This window comes from Manacus vitellinus, unplaced genomic scaffold (assembly GCF_001715985.3).
Source record: "Manacus vitellinus isolate BGI_N305 unplaced genomic scaffold, ASM171598v3 scaffold_12_pilon, whole genome shotgun sequence".
Classification (NCBI taxonomy): Eukaryota; Metazoa; Chordata; class Aves; order Passeriformes; family Pipridae; genus Manacus; species Manacus vitellinus.
In genome coordinates this window covers 17998874-18022859 of record NW_021938949.1, presented here as the reverse complement: position 1 = coordinate 18022859, position 23986 = coordinate 17998874, and the positions used below count along the sequence as shown (strand labels likewise).

At 52.2% G+C, this 23986-nt stretch overlaps 1 protein-coding gene across 1 annotated transcript in view; it reads right to left on the bottom strand.

Moving 5' to 3' along the window:
- The window catches only part of WDR90 (WD repeat domain 90), a 55765-nt gene extending 32513 nt beyond the window's left edge, over nt 1-23252 (bottom strand). Inside the window, exons 1-26 of the mRNA XM_029957872.1 lie at nt 23138-23252; nt 20750-20936; nt 20382-20477; nt 19969-20048; nt 18760-18933; nt 18200-18382; nt 17667-17758; nt 16586-16685; nt 15485-15616; nt 13733-13855; nt 13090-13164; nt 12534-12625; nt 10820-10880; nt 9395-9586; nt 8675-8806; nt 7729-7854; nt 6966-7099; nt 6754-6869; nt 6423-6596; nt 5413-5520; nt 4612-4700; nt 3677-3829; nt 2142-2303; nt 1872-1961; nt 794-895; nt 36-138 (exon numbers count right to left, since the gene is read on the bottom strand). Coding sequence (XP_029813732.1) covers nt 36-138; nt 794-895; nt 1872-1961; nt 2142-2303; nt 3677-3829; nt 4612-4700; nt 5413-5520; nt 6423-6596; nt 6754-6869; nt 6966-7099; nt 7729-7854; nt 8675-8806; nt 9395-9586; nt 10820-10880; nt 12534-12625; nt 13090-13164; nt 13733-13855; nt 15485-15616; nt 16586-16685; nt 17667-17758; nt 18200-18382; nt 18760-18933; nt 19969-20048; nt 20382-20477; nt 20750-20936; nt 23138-23248 — 3187 coding nt within the window. The 5' untranslated portion in view covers nt 23249-23252. The remainder of the gene's footprint in view (nt 1-35; nt 139-793; nt 896-1871; nt 1962-2141; nt 2304-3676; nt 3830-4611; nt 4701-5412; nt 5521-6422; nt 6597-6753; nt 6870-6965; nt 7100-7728; nt 7855-8674; nt 8807-9394; nt 9587-10819; nt 10881-12533; nt 12626-13089; nt 13165-13732; nt 13856-15484; nt 15617-16585; nt 16686-17666; nt 17759-18199; nt 18383-18759; nt 18934-19968; nt 20049-20381; nt 20478-20749; nt 20937-23137) is intronic.
- Nucleotides 23253-23986: the final 734 nt, after the last annotated feature.

The window sequence follows — 23986 nt, the reverse complement described above, 5'->3', positions numbered from 1 at the left end:
GGCGGGAGACGGAGATTCCCCTGCTACAGCCGGGCCTGCAGCTGTGGAGGGAACAGGGCGGGCGGCCCCTGCGGGGGTACAGACACGAACCTTGACGGTGTATTTGTAGCACTGCTCTGCCTCCAGCTCCCGCCCGCCCTGCGACAGCGACAGAGCCGCCAGGGAGGAAATCGTGGGATCGTTTAGGCAGGAAAAGATCTTTAAGACCATCAAATCCAACCATTCCCCCAGCACTGCCAAGGCCACCGCTAACCCATGTCCCCAAGTGCCACATCCACACGGCTTTTAAATCCCTGCACGGATGGTGACCCCACCACAGCCCTGGGCAGCTGTGCCAGGGCCTGACCACCCTTTCAGGGAAGAAATTTCCCCCATATCCAATCTAAACCTCCACACAATTGGAGGCCATTTCCTCTGGTCCTGTCCCTTGTTCCCTGGGAGCAGAGCCCGACCTCCCCAGGCTTCCCCCTCCAGTCGTGAGGGGCCCAGAACTGCCCCCGGGACTGGAGGTGCCTCGGCAGTGCCCCTTCCCCAGGAAAGGTACAAGATCTCAAAGAAGGGACATTTGTAAGAAGCTCAGCAGGGAGGACATGCCCCAGGGGATGACAAGAAGCAAGGAAGGGCTCTGCCTTTGCCATCTGAACACTTTGCTTTCCCCAAGCACTGCCCCCAGACTTTTTACCACTGAGCTCTACACCATAATCTTCGGGTTTGTGAGCAGATGCCAATAAACCCCCCAATAAACCCCTGAAAACCCCCCTCCCCATCGGGCTGGCCGGGGCTGGGCACTCACTCGCAGACAGATGAGGGCAAGATATCCCCACACTTCAGCGTTGGTGTTATCTAGGGCATTGGCTTCAGAGAGAGCATCTTCTGCTTCCACCAGCTCTCCCAGCTTGAGGGAGACAAGGAGAGGCATGGACAAAAGGCAGAAGGAGCTTCAGAAGTGAACAGCCATTGCTCTAACAGCAGAAGAAATCAGTGCATCAAAAGCTCCTAGCAGGGTTCCCCTGATAGGGACGCAGGGAAAGGATTTAGGACAGAGACAAGCAGTCATCCTCAGTGCCAGCATCCAGCTCTCCAGTCTGGAGAACAAACTTCCCACTGCTGACCCCCATGGGATCACCCACTATTTTCAAATCAGCCTCCAGCTAAAAGGAAAGCAGCATAAACACCTTCACCTCCAGGAACTGAGTGATCCAGCTCCATGAGGAAACATGGCTGTGCTCCTGCTCCCTATTCCTGCTGTGCAGCAGGTCCAGGCAGGCAGGGGTAGCTGGTGCCTGGTGGGCTGCACTTCCCTGGCCCGATTCCACAGCCCCTCAGGAATTGCACATTTGGCCAAGGGGGAAACAGAAGTTCAAGTTCCTTCCCTGGTTGCTTCCCTTGGCCAAACTCCCTTTGAGGAACCTGGTGAGGTGTTCCTTGGGGAGATACCACGCTGCTGGTGGCTGGGTGTCCTTGGCAGCCCCTCAGATGTGCTGGATTCCCTTGGGAAAGCACTGAGATTCCTCCCTACTGACATCCCCCTCAGTTCCTTGGTGGTGACACGCAGGTCATGTGCAGGCAGGCACTGGGAGCAGAGCCCAGACTGCTTGCCATGCCACCCTGGGGAAGGAGGTTCTGGCTGGAGCTGGGATGAGGGGGAAGGCTGTCTGCTCCCAGAGCAGGTGCTGAGCAGTGACACAGCCCATCTGAGCAGCCCGGGTGCCACAGCAGGACTGTGACAGTGCACAGGACATGATGGCCTGTGGAGCCACGGGTCACAGGCAGCCAAGCTTTACTTAAATCCAGGGGATCGTGCAAAAGCCCTGTGTCCCATGCCATGGCACTGATTAAAGCACAGATGACATGAAGGCAGTGGCACTTACCCTGTAGCAGGCAATCCCCACCCCCAGCCATGTGAGACAGGATGCAGAGTTGTCACAGGCGAGCAGGTAGATCTGCCTGGCCCGGCCATACTGCCAGGGGAGAGAGAGCCATGCTTCTGCATCAGCACATCACAGGCAGCCCCCCCTCCTCAGGGATTTGCCAAACACCCCATCTCCAGTGGGACTCAGACACACACTCTCCCCACAGCTGCTGGGGGAGCAACTTGCTTTGTGGTAACTTCCCCTCCACCACTCCTGCTGGCTCCTCACCTCTTTCTCTTCCAGGTAGATGGAGCCCAGGCGCAGGTAGACAAAGTGCATGTCCACAGCATCCTCCACAAAACTGACCACTCGCTCATAGCACTCCTTTGCCTGGCCACAGTCCCCCTTCAGGTACCACAGGTGTCCTTTCTGAGCCCAGACATTTGGGTTCTGTGCACACAAAACCAGGAGTGAGACAGGGATGGGAGACAGGAAAGAGAAACACCTGGGAGGAGAGCTGGGACACCTGTAAGCAGCAGAAAGGAGGAGCTGAGCAGTGTTTAATTATATTATCACAACAACCCCCTGCAGCACTCCAGGCTCTCCAGGGGAGAGAGGGAAAGAACCTAGAGGTGCCAGTTGGCAGCAGCTGAACATGAGCCCAGGGGTGCCCAGGTGGGCAAGAAGGCCAATGGCCCCTGGGCTGTACCAGCAGGAGCAGAGCAGTGAATTCCCCCTGTGCTGGCACTGCCGAGGCACCTCCAGCCCTGGGGGCAGTTTTGGGCCCCCCACAATAAGACAGATATTGAGGGGTTGGAGCGTGTCCAGGGAAGGGAACGGAGCTGGGGAAGGGGCTGGAGCAGCAGGAGTGGCTGAGGGAGCTGGGGGGGGCTCAGCCTGGAGAAAAGGAGGCTCAGGGGGGACCTTCTGGCTCTGCAACTCCCTGACAGGAGGGGGGAGCTGGGGGGGGTCGGGCTCTGCTCCCAGGGAACAAGGGACAGGACAAGAAGAAATGGTCTCAAATTGCACCACATTGGATACTGGGGAAATTTCTTCACCGAAAGGGCTGTCCAGCCCTGGCACAGCTGCCCAGGGTATGGTGGAGTCCCCATCCCTGGAGGGATTTAAAAGCCATGTGGATGTGCCACTTGGGGACATGGTTTAGTTGTGAACGTGGCAGTGCTGGGGGAACGGTTGGTCTCAATGATCTTAGAGGGCTTTTCCAGCCTAAACAATTCCATGATTCGATGATAGCAGGGCAGGTTTTACACACAGAGTTGAAGTTGGTGGGCTGCCTACAGGACACCAACCATGGGATTCCCCCTCCAGCTCCCTGCCCAGTGTCCTGGCCTGCACAAGGCTCCCAGGTACAGTCAGCAGCCACAGAGCATTCCGAGGTGTCACCTTCCTCCCTCCTTCTGTTGAACCTGCCTCCCCAGAGCCACCTTCCCTCTCTGCTGAATAGCAACCTTGTTTCTCACAAAACAGAGCCTGGCTCATGCACCAAGAGAAATGAGATCAGGATATACCCACCCAAAGGGAAAAGAAAGGCAGACACTGCAGAGGGAAAGGCAGAGACAGGCTCAGAGATGCTGCCTGTCTGTGCAGGAGGTGACAGGAGGCCAGGAATGAATAGGATAACAGGGAGGGCAGGGCTGCAGCCACAGCCTGGTGTGACTGCCCTCCCTGCTGAAACTGCTGTGGACTAACATTGAATTGTAAAGTGGAAACGAAGCTCTGGGTTCACACACCCACCAGCACAGGTGGCTGCAGTGTTTGGGTGGGGTCCTGCTGCAGCCCCCCAGGGACACACGTGGCATTACCGTGCAGTCAATCCGAACGGCCTCCTGCAGACACTGCTCACATCTGGGGACATCTTCCTGCAGCAGATATGTCCGGGCCAGTGCCAGGTAATACCCACAGCTGGGGCCTCCCTGGGGGCTCAGCAGCTCGTGGGCCAGTGCCTTGTGAACAAACTGGGGAGGAAGGGCACAGGTGGTGGTCAGGGGAGCAGGGAAACCACGGGCACACCAGAAGGACAGGGCAGGGGGCTGACAGACAACCTGTTTAACTTCCATGAACAGAAAACACATGGGAGATTTTTTTTTTCCCTCTTTTGAATGTTGGTCTAATGAAAGGTGTCCCTGGTCTAATGGAAGGTGTCCCTGCCCATAGCAGGGGATTGGAATGAGATGAACCTGAATGTCCCTTCCAACCCAAACCATTCCATGATTACTTCTGTTTTGCTTTAACCAACTCATTCTGCCATGTAGAATTTAGGCAGGCAGCATAACATGACAATCAGAGAGACCCCAGAGATAACTGTGTGGGACAGGGACATTCCATAGGTGAACAAAAATTACTCTGACACACACAAGGAGCTGAATCATAGGGGTTCTGGTGTCTTGGAAACATCACAATAATGGCTCCTGCCTCTGAATGTACAGAGAGGAGCACACTGCACCATTTCTGAGCTGGTTGTTCCCTCTGCAGCAGGCAGTGCTGGGCTGAGGCCTCCTGAGGGCCTCACCTGCCCGAGATGGCTGCGTCCACAACCAGCATTTTGGGCTGAATGCTCTCCCTAGCCACAGTTTTGCATCTCTGGGCAGTGGTGGCGTTGCTCCCTCTTGTGCTCAGCATCTGGAGTGGCCACAGCTCGTTCCCTGAGCCCAGGAAACAAGGCTGACTGAAGATGCCACCAGCTTTTTGGGAATAAACCAACCTCCCTTCCCACTCCTCCACTCCCTGTTAAGCTGACCTGGATAGCATTGACTTTCATCAGGAATTCCACTGCCTTCATGAAGACTGTGCAGGGAGGTTGGTGAGATCCTGAATCAAGGGATGGTGCTGCAAGAAGACGTGTCTCTGTCAGTCCCTAAGTGGGGGATTTATTTCTGGAGGCAGAGCAGGGCCTGAGATCCTGGTGGGGACAGAGGAATCCCAGTAATATGGTGTAAAACCCAGGAGGTGGCAGGGGAGGCTGAAGCAGAAATTAACTCAGCATTTCTTTCTGAAGGGCTTAAGTTTTGTATGAGATCTAAAAAGAAGTAATGTTCTTGATCCACTGATTTTCCAGTCCAAATTCAGAGGAAAAGGTGGGAATTTATGAACGATGCTTGTCAAAAACAACTTCAGTGAGGGTCTTGCCTCCCCAAACCAACCAGGGGCCCTGAGGCACCTGGCACTGCCATGTCCACCATCCACTGGGGAGTGGAGCTGTGGAGGAGGCAGATCACACACCACAGGACCAGAGGAGATCCATAGGGACAGTTTAAGAGCAGGCATCCCAGAAGAGAGACATTCCAACAGCAGAGGAAGGCCATTGGGTACATGACATGAGAGAGAGAGAGCTGCATTCAGGCTGTCCATCCTGAGATGTGCTGCTCTGAAAATTGGGATGAACCTGCTTTGCCTGGAGATTCCCTGGCTAGGGAGAGAGAACAGGCCTTGGTGTTGTGACATGCACAGCTCCCTGCTCCCACATGACTCCCCAGTGATCCCACAAGGCCATCTCCCAGCACTGGGCTCTCCCTTGCACACCAGGTCCCCACTCCCTGACCTTCCAGGGCTGTGTCTGGTGCCACAGCCTCTTCCTTGGATGTCACACAGGCCAGGGCAGGCTCCACCACTTCTGAAAGTTTGTCAGCTGAGCCATCTGGAACCCCCTCTGGAATGAAACCCCCAACAACCATTATTTGGAAAGGGTTTGCCATAAACTGCCCAGTTGGGAGCATGATTCCACAAGAAATGGGGAAGAGAGAAAATATAAAAGATGTATCAGATTTTCAAAGGTGGGAAGAAATTTCTTCACAGGAGGCAATACCTGGGGCTGGGGTTTTGAGTACAAGGTTACCATGTGAAGCCAGAAACAGGTATAAATGAGGCAGGATGAGAGGAAATGGCCTCCAATTGTGCCAGGGGAGGTTTATGTTGGATATTAGGGAAAATTTCTTCACTAAAAGAATGGTCAGGCCCTGGCCTGCCCAGGGCAGTGGTGGAGTCACCATCCCTGGAAGTGTTCAAAAGCCATATGGATGTGGCACTTGGGAACATGGTTTAGTGGGGAACATGGTGGTGCTGTGTTAACAGGTGGACTTAATGATCTTGGAGGCCTTTTCCAACCTTAGTGATTCCATGATTCTATGAATATCCCTTCCCTCATAATCAGAAGGGACCAAAAACCACACATGACATGAGCCTGCTGGCCTGAGGCACTGTGCATGGAGTAGTGACAACATTAAAAAAAAAGCCAGCCAGCATTTCCTGCAGCCTGGCCAAACATTTGGGACTCAGGACAGTCTCAGCTCAGGCTGGACTCAGCAAGGCTCCAGAGGAAGCTGCTGGTTTGCTCTTTGAATTGGTGAGGCAGAGCTTTCCAAGCTGTGTTGGGAACTCACAGCAACAGCTTTCATGGAATTCTACTCCAGTTCACAGTCCACATCTTCTTCCTTCGCCCTTTGTATTTCTCCTCTTAGAAATTCCCCTCCTTCCACCATTTACCACATCCCACACAGCTCCAAGCCCCTCCTTGCTGGTGCCAGGGCACCTCCTGGGTTTGCCCAGCATTACCTGGCAAGAATTCCTCTGGGTCTGTGCTGGGAGAAATGTCCTTTTTCCCTTCTCCTCCCTCAGCAGCCTCGGGGATTCTTCTCTCCTCACTGAGCTGTGCTTGCAGGAGCTTCTTGGCCTCACGGAAGTTCCTCTCTGCCTGAACATTATTATTCTGCAGCTCATAAAACAAACCTGTGGGAGACAGACAGAGGGCACAAGCAGACACCTGACCCTTAGCAAAATCTTTGCCTTAGCTCTCAGATTGGAGCAAGGAGAAGAGGATTGGGGGCAGGACAAATGCTTGGCTCTACAGGAACATCTGGAGGACCAGGTAGGCTTGGCTTTGTACCTGAGAGGGTCCAGGCTACGATGCTGGATGGCTCCAAGCAGCAGGCATCCTCAAAGAAAACCTCTGCATCCTCATAGTGCTGCAGCATGACAGCCCCGATCCCACAGAGCAGCAAACTGGGGCAAGAGGGGCCAGTCAGCCTTGCAGGGCCCAGGTAGTGGTGTGAGGGACACCCCCCACCTTCCCACCAACCCACTGGGAGCACTCAGCACCTTTGGACGTGCTGGAGATCCACAGAAAGAGCCTGCTGGAAGCATTCCTGGGCTTTGGTGGTGTCCTCGTGCAGGAGGCAGAAGGCTCCATAGTCCAGCCAGGCCTGGATGTTGTGCTGGTCCTGAGTTATCCTCTAGACAACAGAGATCAGGACTTTCTTGACCACCCCAGCCCAGTTTGGCAGGAATCAAGCCCTTGCCTATCACATGTGAGGGTGTCCCTTAATTGGGATGGTGCTGGAAGCCCACTTCCTCTAAGGTTCCTCCACCTAACCCATACCCTCCAGCTCCAGCTGACCCCCTCCAAGGGCTCAGTGTCCCCAGCAAGCCTCTTGGACCAGCTCATCCCATTTCCCCTGGCCTTGAGGCTGGAGTCACAGGATCACAGAATATGCCAAGTTGGAAGGGACCCATGAGGATCATCGAGTCCAACTCCTGGCCCTGCACAGGAACCATCCCCAAGAGTCACACCCTGTGCCCGAAAAAATTGTCCCAACGCTTCTTGAGCTCTGTCAAGCTTCAAGAATGGACAATACTCATATGTATGAGTCCTTAGCGACCTGGCCAGGGATAGTCACACATCCTGCAGAGAGCAGCATTTCCCTGGAAAATCCTTCCCATTCCAGTCTGAGTATCCCGGTCACGTTCAGCTCCTTCCTCCCTACACCACAGTCCAGGCTGGCTGAGCTGTCACCAGTGGCCCCACACTGCTGCCAGCACAGACACAGGGGACATGGGCAGGGAAGGACAGAGGCTCCTTTACCTGCTGGTGGTACAGAGAGGCCAGTTTGTAGTCCTTGTTGGCTTCAGCTTCGCGAGCAAAGAGCCCGAGCTGCTCCTGGGTGGTGCGGGATGGAGGGGCGGGAGAAGCACCTTCCTCAGAGAGGAGCTGGTAGGGAGCAAGACAGTGTTACTGGGGAGGGGAAGAATGGTTCATGTGATCCCAGTCCAGCACTGCACCCAGTACAGACCAGTATGGCTGGGGCTGGACACCAGGGAAAGGCAAGCTGTCCCAGCTGCTCTTTGTGGTGGGGCACATTCCTGTCACTCTGAGGTACCTCTGCCACACAGGAACAGGGCAATGTCCATTTTTACAAGGGCATGGACAGGCACAACAAGGGGGAATGGCTTCCCACTGCCAAAGAGCAGGGTTAGATGGGATATTGGGAAGAAATTCTTCCCCGTGAGGATGGTCAGGCCCTGGCACAGGTTGCCCAGAGAAGCTGTGGCTGCCCCATCTATGGAAGTGTCCAAGGCCAGGTTGGACGGGGTTGGAACAACCTGGGCTAGTGGAAGGTGTCCCTGACAATGGCAGGGGGTAAAACAAGCTTTAAAGTCCTTTCCAACCCGAACTATGCCATGTTTCTATGATTATTTACAGTGATGTCAAGCTTCTGTGGTGCCACTCACTGGTGACCCCAGCTCCTGCTGGAGGTCTGTGCTCTGCCCAGGTGAGTGGCAAGAGGCACAAACCCAGCCACCAGCTACAGCAGCTTTACAAGTGGCATCTCACATGTATGCCACCATCAGGATTTCGTAGCAGCAGGATACAGATGCACTGGACCCTGCCTTGAGTGTGGCTTGGGGCCCATGTGTGATAACTGCAGAAATGGAAACATGAGCCTGCTTCTGTCTTGAAGGCAACAGTCCTTCACCTGCCCTGGATTCACAGTGAAGTCGTGGCCCAAGTGCCCCAGGTTTCTCCTTACCTGGTTCAGGGCAACGTGCATCTGTTCCACGAGGTACACGTAGAGCTCACTGAGGAATGCCTGGAGCTCCTCCTGGGTCTCAAATGCTGTGGTCTTCAGGTATTTCTCCCTCACAATCTTCACCACAGGATACTGTGGAGACATGGGACTGTTGGACAAGGAAGGTCCTCCCTGTGCCCCCCACCAGCTCCGTTATCAGAAGGAGCCAGAACACACTGATTTTGCCTGAAGCTCCAACTTAGTTCTGAGGAATAAATCCAGCCCAGCACTGTTAAAAGTGAAAAAAAAGCAAGCAGAGGGAATTCCTTCCCCACCTCCCTGACATTCTGGTGCTCCTTTAGGGACAGCATGTGGAAGCCTCATCCCCTTGGCACAGAGAGGGGGTCTCTGGTCAGAGCATAGCCAGAGTTGAGCAGCTGAGAGAGGGGAACTCCCTTTTCCTGCCAGGGCAGACTGTGGGGTGTGTGAGATATCAGCTTTGCCTTCCTCAGGTTATGAGCATGGGGCTCCCATTCATAGGGAGTGTTCTCCAGGTGTGGGACCAAAGCAGCTTGGTACCTCCTCCATTAGAGGTGAATCCTGTCCCCCCAGTGCCTGTTGTAACAGCTCTGAGTGGCAGGAGGGGATTCTGGAACACCACATCATCCTGAGTTACCACCATGGAGCAGCAGTTCCTCACTGAAAAACTGCTGGGACAGAACAGCACAAATGAGCCTTTACCTTTAGCTGTTCCTTAAAAGCAAAATATTTCCCAGAGGTGTTGAGCTCATAGTTGAGCTGACGCTTCTGTTCCTCCAGGGTTTGGTGGTCTATTGCTCCCTGGTCAGGCAGCTGCTTCCCAAAGAGCTTGTGGTATTCACTCAGGATGGCATTGGCAACGCTCGTGACACGTTTGTGATAATCTTCCACCACCTAGGAAATTAATTAATTAACTTTCACAAGTCACTTATGCAATCAGCCTTGATATGTATTTGATTTGGCACAGCCCACGCCTCCCATTAACTCCACCTGACTCAATTAGTCTGTCACATCCTTCCCTGTCCACGCCTGAGGGCTGAGAAAATATCTACAGGTAAACACAAAAGAGCTCCTTCCTGCAAGATTTTTTTAATAAGAACCCAGTATTTCAGTAATTGCTGTCTCTTCTATAGCAATATAACTGTCTGTGAGTAAAATATATCTCATTTACTGGGAGCCTTTAAGGCCAGGAGCCAGCCTTCTTCAGCAGAGCCTGTAATCTCCATAGTCTTGGTCCTCAGGAATTCTGGGTGACCTGAGAGTGGTCAGGGCTGATTCATGTTTGTCTGAGTCTGATGAAGCACATGGGCTAATCAGAGACAAGAAACTGTTGGCACTGCCCAGGGCAAACATTAGGCTCTGGTAGCCTCTTTCCCCAGCATCCCATTTCCTTCCAAACATCCCCTCACTGCTGCCTTCCCTCCTTTGCTCCATCTCTTCCCTTTGTATGGGCTGTGAACACGAGCGATGTACCCCAGGAATGATTTCCCAGGGCACACTAGCATGGAGATAACACAGCCAGAAGTTTCCTTTTCTGGGTATTTCATGGAATTGTAGAATCACAGAATATCCCAAGTGGGAAGGGACCCACAAGGATCATGAAGTCCAACCCCTGATCCTGCACAGACACCCCAACAATCCCACCCTGTCCCTGAGAGCATTGTCCAAACACTCCTTGAGCTCTGTCAGCCTTGAGCCTGTGCCCACTGCCCTGGGGAGCCTGTTGAATGCCCAACCACCCTCTGAGGGAAGAACCTTTTCCTGAGATCCAACCTAACCCTGCCCTGGCACAGCTCCAGCTGTTCCCTGGGGTGCTGTCCCTGGTCACAGGGAGCAGAGATTGGAGCTGCCCCTCCCACTGCCCCTCCTGAGGAAGCTGCAGACTCCAATGAGGTCTGACCTCAGTCTCCACATCTCCAGCTGAACACAGCAAGTGACCTCATCCACTCCTTATATGGCTCTATTCCCCTCTAGACCCTCCACCATCTTCGTGGCTTTGCACCATCATCTTCTTCAAACCTCATCTACATGTTGCTGCAGGTTGAGAATGAAGACTCTCCTGTGTGAGAGGAATGAGGGCAGGATGGGTGGCAGAGTGGTGGCAAGGTCACACACTCTTGCACGTACCTTCTTGGCTCCTTCAGTCTGGGCAGGCAGTGCAGGGCGAGAAGGAATCATCTCCTTGACCCTGTTAATGAGAGCACAGAAGAGATCAGCCAGATACACTGCCAGGGAAGTCAGCCTGTTGTGGCCACAGGCAGCGTGCAGTGCGAGGGCTCCAACCTGCCATCGTGTCCCTGAGACACCTCACAGGGACCTGGGAGGAAAACTGATGCCAGACCAACAGTGAACTGTCAAGGCCAGATCCCTACAACAAGGGTTAACATTTATTGCTGGCAATCAAAAACACTGCTGGAGCAGCAGATCAGCTCCTGCTCTGCCAGAACAGCTGTAAGGAAGGAACCAACCTGAGGAAAGCTCTGAAAAATTTGATCACTGTACAACCCAAGTCACCTGATCCATCAGTTCCCAACATCACACAGTGCAGCTATGGCACCTCATCCCCTGGTCACAGACTGACACCAGACACCAACCTTAGACCACCTACCCCCAGACACCACACCAACCCTGTCTGGGCCACTACTGGAGTTACATTAGTTACATTACACCTTTCATTAGGGTTACTATAAGTTTTACTAAGATTTATCAAGGTGAGGGTGACTGAGCACAGGCACAGGAGCATCTGTGGAGTCTCCCTCCCTGGAGATATTGAAAAGGCGTCTGGACATGACCCTGAGTAACCTGCTCTGGGGGACACTGCTTGAGCAGGGAGGTCAGACTAGGTGACCTCCAATGGTCCCTTCCAACCAGAACTACTGTGAGATTGTGGAATTAAAATCCTTGGTGCCAAAACAGCCTTAATTCATTGAGATTTTATCAACATTTCCTGCTTGCTGGAAACTCTCAGACCTTATAACCCAATGAGCCAAGGTGCCACATGCCTCATTCAGCTGCACACAGCAGGTGAATGAGGAGTTACCCTGAACTCACATCCATTGCACTAGAAATGGTATAAAAAAGGCCAGGAAAGGTCTGTTCTAAGGGGGATTCACCTTCCTCAACCTGTTCCTCCTGGAAGACAGTAGGCAGCACAGAGGACAACACACATACTCTCCCTTCAAAGAATGGCTGATACTTCTGTTTGAGAGAGACACAGATCTGGACTTTTTATATTTTATTCATTTGCTGCATCTTCTGTTTTTTTACTCAATAAATGAGATGTGCTGGTCCTTTCCTAGCCCATAACACAGCAGGGAGGAACTGCCTCAAATCAAACAGACAGTGGAAGACTCAAAGTAGCAGAGATGAAAGAGCAGCAGAACAACATGAAAACTAACATAAAAGCCAAAAATCGAGTAAAACATTGCGAGAAAACTTCTGAAAAGGTAAAGATGACAGAATGTTCTGGTGAAGTTACAGCAGTACTACCCCGGACAGTCCATGCTGGTGGCCAGGACTCACAGGTGAAAGGCAAGCACACAGGGATTAGTGGGAAACAAAGCCCAGACAGGAACACAGACACTGCTGTGCTGCTCTGCTGTCTCTTGTTTCGAGAGGAACGGCAGGGAGATGCCAGCTGGGATGAACAAGTGTTTTCCCAACACACCAGATGCCACTTCTGAAGCAGTTTGGCTAAATCCTCCCCCTGATTCCCGTGGGCTTTGTCTCATGGCCTGGGTTGGTCCTTGCAGAGCATTCCAGGGGGGAGCTTTCCGTGCAGCCCCCTTCCCACCCTGCAGAAATGAGCCCTCAGCCCCAGGCACAGCCCCTCCTCACGCACCGGCGGGTGAGCTCCTCCCGCAGCCGCTTGGGGACCAAGGCCTTGTCCAGCTTTATCTCCAGCACCAGGAACGTTCCTGCCTCACTGTATTGCTGTGAAGATAAACATTGCTCTCACTGTCGTGCTGTCTGGAGCCTTCCTGGCACGATGAAATACTGAGCATACAGCTGCAGATCTCCAGACTGCAGAGATACAGCTTGTTTTATGGCTCGCCCTCAGAATGAGTTACAGCAGCAAAATTCAGCTCAAGAAAACAGGTTAGGAAAAAGGAGAGAGCCCGGACAATCAATCTGCCTGCAGAATGAATGTGCATTCAGAGGAAGAAGCCAAAATATGAAGGAACCCTTTTAAATAAATGCCTGATAATTTACAGAGACCTTCTGGCCCAATGCTTGTCTGATCTCCAGCTGGACATCACTGGAAGAACTCTGGGACAGCATCTATGTGAAATATCCCTTGTCCAACTCACTCTTAAGGAATTGAGTTGTGTGGAAGGTGTGAGACACCAGCACAGTGATGCTCTAGCATCTCCTTCTCTTTGGAGAAACATAATTACCTGTCCATCAACGCTGCAAATTCTGGTACTTTCAGGTCCTCCAGTGCCATCTGACAACTGGATTTTGGATGGGCTCTGTAATGATTCAGAAAAAGATGTCTCTTGTTTCAGTCTCCATAGATCTCATATCTTTGGAAGTTCAGTGTGTGAGATGGTACCTTTGTTCAGTGCTAAGATTTCAGGTTAGGAGAGACCTCCTCAGGGTCTGCAGATTCCTCATGAGGGAAAGGCAGCACTGACCTCTGCTCTCTGTGACCAGTGCCAGGACCCAAGGGAATGGCTGGAGCTGTGTCAGGGCAGGGTTAGGCTGGATATAAGGAGAAGGTTCTTCCCCCAGAGGGTGGTTGGGCACTGACCAGGCTCCCCAGGGCAGTGGGCACAGCCCCAAGGCTGCCAGAGCTCAAGGAGAGATTGGACAGAGTGGGATTGTTGGGGTGTCCTGTGCAGGGGTTGGACTCGATGATCCTTGTGGGTCCCTTCCAGGGGAGGAAATTCTGTGATTCTGTGACAGTATCTCTTAGCTGGCTGAGGCAACACAGTTCCATCCCTGGTTCCTGCATCCACCCCTGATTCCTGCATGCCCCAACTACCCCTGATGTGGGAGCAGAGCAATCACAGTGCAATGTGCCTCCCAAGACCTTACCGTTCTGTTGGAATCTTTGTCTTCCTTCTGAGTCTTACTGGGAAGGGGAGGGGTCCCCAGCCCTTCCTTGAGCAGACTGAGATGTGACTTGAGTTCCCAGAAAATACTGTGCTGACTTTTGGTCTGAAAAAAAGAGGGAACAGAGAGAATCAAGGGACAAAGTAGACTTCTCCTCACCCCTTTGCCTTAACCCCTCACATCACAAAACACATCATCAGGGTCTTAAATGCATTAAGAAGCTTTGCAACCTCATTCTCCTCCCCTAGAAGTTCAGTTGCCAATGCTCCAGGCCAGCCCTGATCCCATGTAGCTGTGAGACTCAGCAGGGTCTTTCCATCTTCTCTCAAGATTTGTGTTTTCACTGAGAACTGGCCCTTGATCCTTGCCTGAGCTATGTGGTAGACAAGCTGGAACCCAGCTCTATGATCCTGACACAACTCCTGGCTGGATCCTAGACCTGACTCATGGACTTGCCTGGTGATGTGGATTGTTAGAGGAATCTGGCTGCCCTCACCACATCTGCTCTGCAAACTTTTGGGTGCCCTCACCTGCCTGGCAGGAACTCTCAGCTCTCAGCTCACCCAGTGTGGAGCAGCTTCCCTGACACACAACAGGGAATGGCAAGAAATAGGTTTGTCAGGCTGTGTTTACACAGCATTTGACTGCCTAGACAGGCTGTTCCCCCATCATGGTTATAGGAATTGGGCTTGCAAGAATTATGGGGATCCTGGGGAAGGGATGGAGCAGCTGTATGGAGACTGCCTAGACCACGAGGCAGCCAAAAGCATCCATAACACCGAGGAATGAGAAGGACTTCACTTGTGACAGATGCCACAGGACAAGCAACACCACACAGCCAAGATGCTGTCATTCACTATGGGGAAGCAGAGCCCAGCCGACAGCTGTGTGCCCAGCCCTGCCCTACAGCAGCCAGTGGGAGCAGGGAGACAGCAGAAGGGCTGGAATTCACCCGGCTCCTGCGCCTGGACCACAGGGAACGTGGGTGGTAAAACCAGGCTGTGCATCTGCCCTCCTGAAACAAGCTCAGGTCTGTTCCAGGAGGGTGGGAAAATGGAGATGTAACTGTCACTCTTAGTAACAGAGAGGGAGAAATGCAAAGAAAAATAAACCTCGGTGAGCCAGAGCTGAAAGAGCCCCAGTGACAGCTTTTTTGTGGTTGCCTGGGGTAACGCAATCCTTTTAAAGCCACTGTTTGCTCTTCCCAGCAACACAGTTCATTTGCCCAGACTGGGGAGAGAGGAGCATTCTTACAGCTCTCAGCTGATGGCAGAGGGGGGAGTGGAGTGAGATTCAAAGCCTCTCTAAGCCCCCAGACCTGCTCACACACCCCCAGAAATTCCCTGCCTTGGAGAAATCCGCACCTAAGAGCTTTTATCACTATTTTTCTCCATCACCAGAAGAGCAGTGAAGGTTCAGATCCAGTTTCAAGTACCCCACTGCCCATGCTCCTTGCACCCAAACACCTCCTGCCCACTCTGTCTCCTCCCAAACACCCCCCTGCCCACTCTGTCTCCTCCCAAACACCCCCCTGCCCACTCTGTCTGCTCCCCAACACCTTCTGCCCACTCTGTCTGCTCCCCAACACCCCCCTGCCCATGCTGCCTACTCCCAAACAGTCCCCTGGCCATGACGCCTGTTCCCAAACACCCCCCTGCCCACGCTGTCCACTCCCAACCTCTCTGTGCAAACCCAGCTGCAGAGCTGGAGCTCTGGCTGCCTGGCTGCTCTCACCTTCTCAAACACCTCACTGTCTTGGTAGCCAAAGACACGGAAAGCTCCTCGGATCTCCTTCACACCAGGGCACAGCAAAGGCAGCATGTTGACATATGCCACACCATGGAAGGAAATCTGTGTTTCATCTCCCTGGAAACACAGAGAAGGGACTGAGATACTGAACAGACTGTTATCCTCCTCAGGGAAACAGGGTCACTGATCCCATTAAGAAGAGGCCACACAGCAAACTGAAGCACCTGATGAGCCAGAGGCTCTCTGTCACTGGCACACAGCCGAGACAACCTGGATGAATACACTGGAGTCATTCCATATGTAGAATATTAATTTCATCCCAAACCCTGTGGGGCAGCTTTTCTCTCTGACTCCTGCACTCTGCTATTCTTCAGTATGGTCTTGTTGAGATACAGCTGCAAAGTTAGCAGCTGTGTGGTTAGAAACCCTACCCTGTGCATCTTGGGCTGGACAGAAACCAGGTGACTGCAAAATCTTGGCCCTGGTGAGTGCTGAAAGCAATTTACACCAATTTATATGAATTTACTGTGGAACAGATTAGGAGCTCTCACACTACCAGCTGCCAGGAATGGAACCATTAGCTAAGGGGCTGTTCCTCTTTTAAATCACCCTGGTTTAGGTCCAAAATCATAACTTACCTACAGCCCAAGAAAGAAGGCATGAACTTCTTCAAGATGTTCCAAAGCACCATTGGCCAAAGATAAGCTCAGTGAATTACCTTCATTCTCTTCAAGGCCAGGCTGGACAAGCCTCTGAGCAGCCTGGTCTAGTGGAAGGTGTCCCTGCCCATGGCAGGGTGTGGGAATGAGATGGACTTTGAGGTTCCTTCCAACCCAAACCATTCTGGGATTCTGTGATTCTAAAAAGCACCCTTCCCCTGACCTCTTTCCACCCAGCTGCCACAGACCACCAGTGAGAGCTCTGTATGCTATAAGGAAAAAACATGACCCTTTGTCTATTTAACAGCTCTGTAAATGGGATTTTTTACAAAGCCTCCTGCTCTCTGACTTGCTTTGGCCGGTTCGAGGCTGGTTTTGGTATCACAAAGGCATCAAAAGGAAAATGCATACCCCTCCCCACTGTTACCTTGTCAGCTTTGCTAGCTTTGCCTTTGCTGGCTGGGGCCGTGGACACCCTGCAGAGCTCCACGGGCCAGTACCGACACTCCGCGATGCGCTTCTGCAGCCTGGGCACAAAGCAGGGATCAGGGCATGCACAAACCAGGCTGCAGAGCCTCACCACCCTCCTTTCTGCCCCAGCAGCCCCTCTTGAGCTTGCTTCAACCCAGGCCCACAGCAAACACCCCCAGGCCACAGGAACATGTGTGCTTTGGGGCAGCTGGGGACATTTTCCCCTCCACCCACTGCTGTTTTCACTTATGGCACAACCAGCTATAAAACAAGTGAGAGAGTGACACACTCAGTTTTCTCTCTCCCCTGGTTACTTCAGAAATAAAACAAGCAAGAAGGAGCGTGGTTAACTTTGGTGTAAATCCTGAACTGCACAGAGCAAGCAGACCCTGAGCTCCCATGCAATGTGGATGGTGACTCTGAAACCAAGAGACATGTAGGGAAAAGAATTTTAAAAATCAAATGAAATAGAAGGGAATATTTCTACGCAAGGAGTAATTTTGCTGTGAAATTTACAGCCATGATGCAGCTGAGGCCAAGAAAATAGAAGGATTCAAAGAGAAATGGAACACTTTGCCTGATCTTGAGCATATTGGAGCTGCTAAAGGTAATGATTGTCCAATAAAAAAGCAAATGAGGAGTGCCCACATGGAGTGAAAGTTTTTAATGTATTGAAAATTCAGTAAAATTTAATTAGCAGCTCAGAGGAGAGCTGTGTGGGCCACCCTACCCTACTCCATGCCTGCTCACCATAACTGCTGCCCCTTCTTTCAAAGAGTCCCCAGCCCCAGTTGCTGGCAACAGGAATGAGCATTTGTGGCCTTGAGACAGCAGCTCCAGCTTCTCCACCTTCTCCCAGCACAGCAGTTCAAGGCAGTTCAAAGCTGCTCCCTTGCTCAGGCCAACAGGAGCCACGGGAGGTGAGGCACAGCCACAGTTTGACCTGCAGGAGGTCTGAGACCACCTGCATGTTGCTGCTCCCAGCCTCAGGTCACTCATCTGAGCATGTTCTGGGGTGGTTTCCTCAGGTCCCTTACACAGCTACTGCAGCAGCATCCAGGTAACAGCGCCTTTCCACGTCCCAGACGATCCTCTTTGTGCTTTCTGCTTGGATCCTGAATTCCATATCCTGTGATAAACAGCATGCAGTCAGAGCCAGGGCTCCACAGTCCAGTCAGAGCCAGCAATCCACAGCCTGCATCGTCCCCAGAAATGTTCCCTGGGAGAGCATGTGAGTCAGACAGAGGTGTCCAAGTCCCCATAGCCAGGCCAGCCCAGCAGAGAAGCCAGCAGCCCTTCCTGCAGACACCATCAGTGTTAAGAGCCTGGCTCACAGCACATAACACAACTCCCAGCCCAGCAGCTCAGTGTGGGTGGTTTTTGGGGACCAGACCTGCCACACAGCCCCTCAGGATCTCTCCTGCAGTGAATCTGCACGCCTGCTGTCCCAGGGGAACCATCTCCGTGCCTGGACACTGCACAGGGGACTGACCAACCACCTCCTCATAACAAATCTTTCTCAGTCCCTGCTGGTTCAGTTCCATCTGTGACCCTGCCAGTCCTTCCTCACCTCGCTTTTGGTGAGCTCTCCATCCTCATCCTCATAGGGCCCTCCAACAATGAAGGAGTTGGGTATGCTCAGGGCACCAGGGGCCAGGATGTTACCAAGGGGCCAGTTTTTGGGCCGGGGTAATGGTTCTTTTTCACCATTGGCCTTCACAATGCCATTCCTGAAGAGCAAGAGGAGTTCCTTCTAGAGAGACATGAGAAACAAAGGATTTGCATTTCCAACAGAAGCAAGAGCAAGAGCCAGCTGCTCGGAGCTGGGATAACAAAGCTAAGCAGCAGTGCAGGGCCTGGCTCAGAAAACACACTCCACCACACACATACAAAGAATGGGATAAATACAAAGAGCCTTGTGGAAAAAAACGCTGCCAGGTTGAATCCCAGTCTTTCCAAGCAGAGCTTTCTGTTAAAGAAACATGTCATGCCACAGAGACCCTAAGGCCTCTCAACAAAGGCTGCTGGTGCACAGGCACAGGAACTGTACAGCCCACGTGCCTGGACACTTGTTCTGTGGTGGGGGAGAACAACCCAAATCCCCTGTCACCATGCCTGGACCATTCTCACCTCACCAGCTGCTGGTACTTGCAAACAAGCCATGTAGTTTTGCTGGGAATCAGTGGTAAATGCTTCAGGAACAGAATAAGCTGCCTCCAGCGTGACACTCAGGAGGCTCCCACTTGAGAACTCCGTGGCAGAGAGCAGGGGCTCTTTGGTGCACACTGTCACTTCAAGGCCAGCCTGTGAGACAAGGATAAAGTAGAGCCAGTAACTCGACAATTATAAGTTGCCTGGTCTTAAGGAGAAGCAAGCAGAAAACTAAGGCCAGAATGTATAATGTTATCTTATGCCTCATCTCAGATGTAAAAGAAAACAGACCAGGACAGGAAAGGAATTTTAGGATCAATTTGGCTCAATTGTGGTATTTGTTTGTTTAAATCACAGCCTGTTTGAGGTAGGGCATGTGCCCTGAGGGTCTCATAAAATGAGCCATGGAGAATGAGGCAGGGTCTCATAAAAGGAGCCGCAGAGAAGGAACATCAAGGATGGAAAATGATGCTTTTCCCCTGGTGATTCAGAAGGCTGTGCTTTGCCTCTGCCCTATCTCCACACTCTGTGTGCAGCCTTTAATTACCTGTCCCAGCCCTGGATGGATGGTGTGCAATGAAAAACCAGCTGGTCAGCATTTATTACCTGGCCTCCCTAATGAGTGTCCCCCCACCTTGCTCACGGTGAGTGTCTTAAACACAGAGATGCTAATGTGATATCCACCCTTCCAATTCACTCCTGGTGCTCACTGCAGGCAGGCTCAGCAGCAAAATTGGACACACTTTCCCAGTCTCATACTTCATTCCCTTCATTTTAGTCACTGGGTACTTTGCAACCAGCTGAATGAATAAGGACCCTTCAGAAAAGGCAGCCAGAGCTCACACAATAATGGACTCAGATAATTTAACCACAGAAAGGAAAACTAATAAAGCTGGAGAGGTGACCCAGGTGTTGTATCTTTTGAGTTTTTCACCACTGTGATTTCCATCTCTGTTTTTTTTCCAGAGCAAATCAGTAGCTGCACACATTAACATTTCCCAGCATGACTTCACCTATCACAGGCAACTAGGGACAGACGTCAATGGGAGCAGGAAAGGCCTCCAAGCCTGTAACATATAGGGCTGCACCACATCCGTGATGAGCCAGGTGGCTGAGTCATGCTCTCCCTCCCATTAAAAAGCAGCAGAGAGCTGAAGGAGGGAAGGAACAGTTCTGAATTCCACATACCGTGACCTCCAGGCGTGGGCTCTCTGATGGGGAGGCAGGCACTGCATACAAAGGAGCTGAGACCTTCAATGAACACTCTCCTGGGAAGAAACAGGAGCGCAAACAGCCTAAAGTGAGACTTTCAGCAGAGAATCATAGTCACGGAATGGTTTGGGTTGGAAGGGACCTTAAAGATCATCTCATTCCAATCCCCTGCCATGGGCAGAGACCCCTTCCACTAGACAAAATCATGGTCTAACTCCTAATGCTGAGTTACTGATGCCACCCCCTCTCCTCCCCAGCCAGATTTTGCAGAGCTAAGAAGGTCACTTTGTCAGAAGGAGGTAAGTTATAGTCAAGGTTCCATAAGCAAAGGTAAAAAAGTGCCAGGGAGCAAGAAGTGGTTATGGAGGCTGTGGAAGTCAATGTTGTACCTTGTAGCAGAGGTAGAAGGTCCACCACAGCTTGGCCAAGAGGTGCAGTCTTCTCCTGTTTTTTCTTCTCTTTTTGCCCCACTTCTACCACAGTCACTGGGGAGATAAAAGGAGAGGAGCTGGCAGAGTTCCTCAGACCAGCAGTTCGGGGGCTGGGAAGGGTCTGTGTCAGCTCTGGCACATGCTCCTTGTCATCTCCCAAAGCCAACAGGCACAGTGAAGCCAAAGGAGCACAGGCTGACATGGAAGGGGATTCTTCCAGCTGGCAGAGATGGAACACAAGTGCTGAGATCCTCCCACTGCTGCTGCTCAGGTGCTATCCCTGAACAAGGGGCTCCTGCAGCCAACAGTACCCACCAGGTACTCACCGAGCAGCGGTTTCTGCGCAATGACATCCAAGGAGTTGGGCCCGTCGGCCCTGCACTCAAAGCTAGTCGTGAAATTGTAGTTTGCTGTCCCGTCTGGCAAGACATCAGCCTTGGAGGAGTCTCCCAGGACTGCTCCGTTGTACTCCACACGCACCAACGTGACCAGCACGTCGCTTTTGAGAGTTTTCTGTCAAAAAAAGAGCAGATTAACACCTGCCCCTGCAGCAGCAGCCTGGGAGCCGAGTTCCTCTGGCAGCAGCTCAGTTCAGTGCCCAGGACAGGGCTCATGGGTGGGGGCCTGTTCCACCAAGAGCAGCAGATGTTGGCCATGCTAGGACCTCACCCTTCCCTGCCTTTAAGAGGGAAATTTCCTGCTCCACCATGCCGTGATGCCCCAAAGATTATCAGGAGCCTTGGCATAGGAGATGGAGAGGTCCAGGCTTCACCCCAGGAAAGACACATCTAAAACAAATCCCAAAATACCCCACTGATATTTTTGTGCTTCCGAGAAGCTTGAGATGTTTGTTGTCTCTAAGAAAGTAGCTCCTGAGCTACAGGGATGAGCTCACGGGATGCTTGTGATATCATGTCGCTGCAGAATGCCCTGAAATGGATGAAATGGCCTCCAGTTGTGCCAAGGGAGGTTTAGATTAAATATTAGGGAAAATTTCACCACTGTAAGGGTGGTCAGGCACTGGAAGACACTGCCCAGGGCAGTGGAGGAGTCACCATCCCTGGAAGTGTTCAAAATACATGTGGATGTGGCACTTGGTTTAGTGGTGGCTTTGCAGTGGTTGGACTCTATGGTCCTAGAGGCCTTTTCCAACCTTAATGATTCCATGATTCTATGAAATCAAAGAGGAGCTCCAGCAAGCTCTTTGGGGATCTCTGCAATTTGTTGTTACACCACCTTCATACCACTTGCTTTAAGCAGGGATGAGCAGATTCAAATTCTAGTTTGAATTTAAAATGTCTAAACGGAGGGGCTTAAACAGGAGGGATGGTGAGGGCACAACATGTGGCAGTGGGGACCTGCATGCCTGGGAGGCACCAGGCACCTCTACAGCAAGAGGGAGTGCTGGGCAGCAAGTACCAAAGAGCCTCCCTGCAGGAGAAACACAGTTTAGTTCTCAATCCACAGAGAAGTGGCTGAATACAAGGACCATAGTACCCAAACAACTTTTCCTTAGTGCTGAGCCACAGGGATGCCCAACCTCCACAGCCTCTTCCTCAGCTCCCTCTCTCCCTGTCACTGGGGTAATTAGTTTCATGTTGGCTCTTATACAAAAAGAGATCTCTTTCACTTGGTTTTAATTTTCAGCCCCTCTCCCTGTCTCCTTGAGCATGCATTCTATGAATGGCTAAACAGAATCCAATTAACCTTCCTCTGTGCCATTAATTATCCAAGACTCCTCTCTCATCTCTCTCTACACTACCTCTAATTAACCAGATTCCACACTTATAGCTGGAAGTGGATTCCACATTCTTACAGCTGGAATTCTTTTCATATTGTTGTTGTTGTTGTGATTGCCCTTTTGTAACCCCCCCCTCCTTTTGCCACAGCCCTTTCTCAGGATGGAGCAACCAGAACCACAAAGCAACATTCTGAATGCAATCAATACATAGGCTTATTCTTTCCAGCATTGTTTTTCCTCCTCTCACCTCATACTTCTCACCTGTTTGCTGAGTCTATCAGTGTGAGAGGTGCTCCAACACTACAATGTAACAGCCTCAAGCAGGTGCTTTGGGGTTGTTTTTTGCTCTCTTCTGCTGGAGCAGAAGCAAGGATTTGCATTTTTCTGCTTGAGCTTCTCCTCTGCATTCCCTCCCAAATGCCAGTTCCTCTAGGAGGCTTTAAGGACAGCTGGGTGCATCACATGGAAAGCACAGCAGTGATGGTTTGATTGGCACCAGCTCATAGTCTGGCACTGGAGCCACAGCCTTTTTAAGCCCAGAGCCACCCTGTTGCTTTCAATATGGTTTAAACAGCTGTAGCTGGGATGAAAATCTGACTGCATAACCAAGTTGAGATTTTTTCAGAGGTATTTGCCTCACTGATACACATTTTCACTGTGTTTTGCTTAAAAAAAAGCTGCCATTTACATACAGTTAGAGGAGGCAGAGAGTTACATTTCATCTCAGCATTTCTGGACTGCTGCTGAGGAGATGCATTCCCTAATTTATGTGACTCACAAGCTTTTGCTCTGTGTGAACAAACCCTCAGCAGGTAGAGGAACCCACAGTACGGTATTCCTGAATCTCTGATACTCCCACCACTCCCTCCTGTAGCCTTATCACCCCCCACCTGGCCTCAAACAGGATCCCAGCACACAGAATCTCTCTGGCCTCGTTTATTAAATTAGTAGAGACGTTTTCAAATAACTTTACCAGGTCCTGCGCCTTCAGGACAGTGATCTGTACTGCTGCTGGCTGTGACGTGCTGGGAAGAGCTGCAGCAGAGGACACGCTCCCACCAGCCAGCCCTGCAGGCACCTCCATGGCTCTGCAGGAGAAAGAATGAGGCAAGAAACATGAAACTGCTCCATTCCTCTCCCAGATACCTCTGCAGGACACAGCAGTGGTGGCTGTGAGCGCTGTTCAGGGCTCGGCTGTCAAAACACCACTGAAAGCAGAGGGCTGTGGCAGTGACGAATCATGAGGCGCAGGGAGAGGACAGAGAGAAATGTAATGTGAAAATTATCTGGCTCTGTAAACTTCACCCAGCTGCAGCTCTCGGGAAGGACTCGCTGTGCCAGACTGCTCTCAGCTCCGAGCGCCACGTACAGCCCTGGGCGCTCTTTTACTCCGTGTTTAAATTAATCATGACCTCCTGGGCCAAAGGCCTGTGGCTGCCACCCCATCTCCTCACGGCTCCCACATGCCCAGGGGACCTGGCTCCGTCTGCTCCTCGGCTTTGGGAATCCCTCCAGAGGCTCAGAGCACCCCGAGGACCCCACGGCCCCGCTGCCTCACACCCCCGGCTCCCGCAGCCAGGGCAGGGGCACTGATGTCCGCCCGCGCCTGGCAGGGCAGCCCCTCAGCGCGGCCTCAACGGCCCCGGGGGCTGTCCCACCACGGTGCAGCCCCTGACCAAGGGTCCTGGGGAACTCCTGCAGACCCTCACCCACGGCTCTGGGGCCTCTCCCACCTTAGGGTGCACCTGCCCGCAGCCCCTCACCAACGGTCCTGGGGGTCCCCCGCCCGGGCGGTCCTGCAGCCCCACACCGGCGGAGCGGG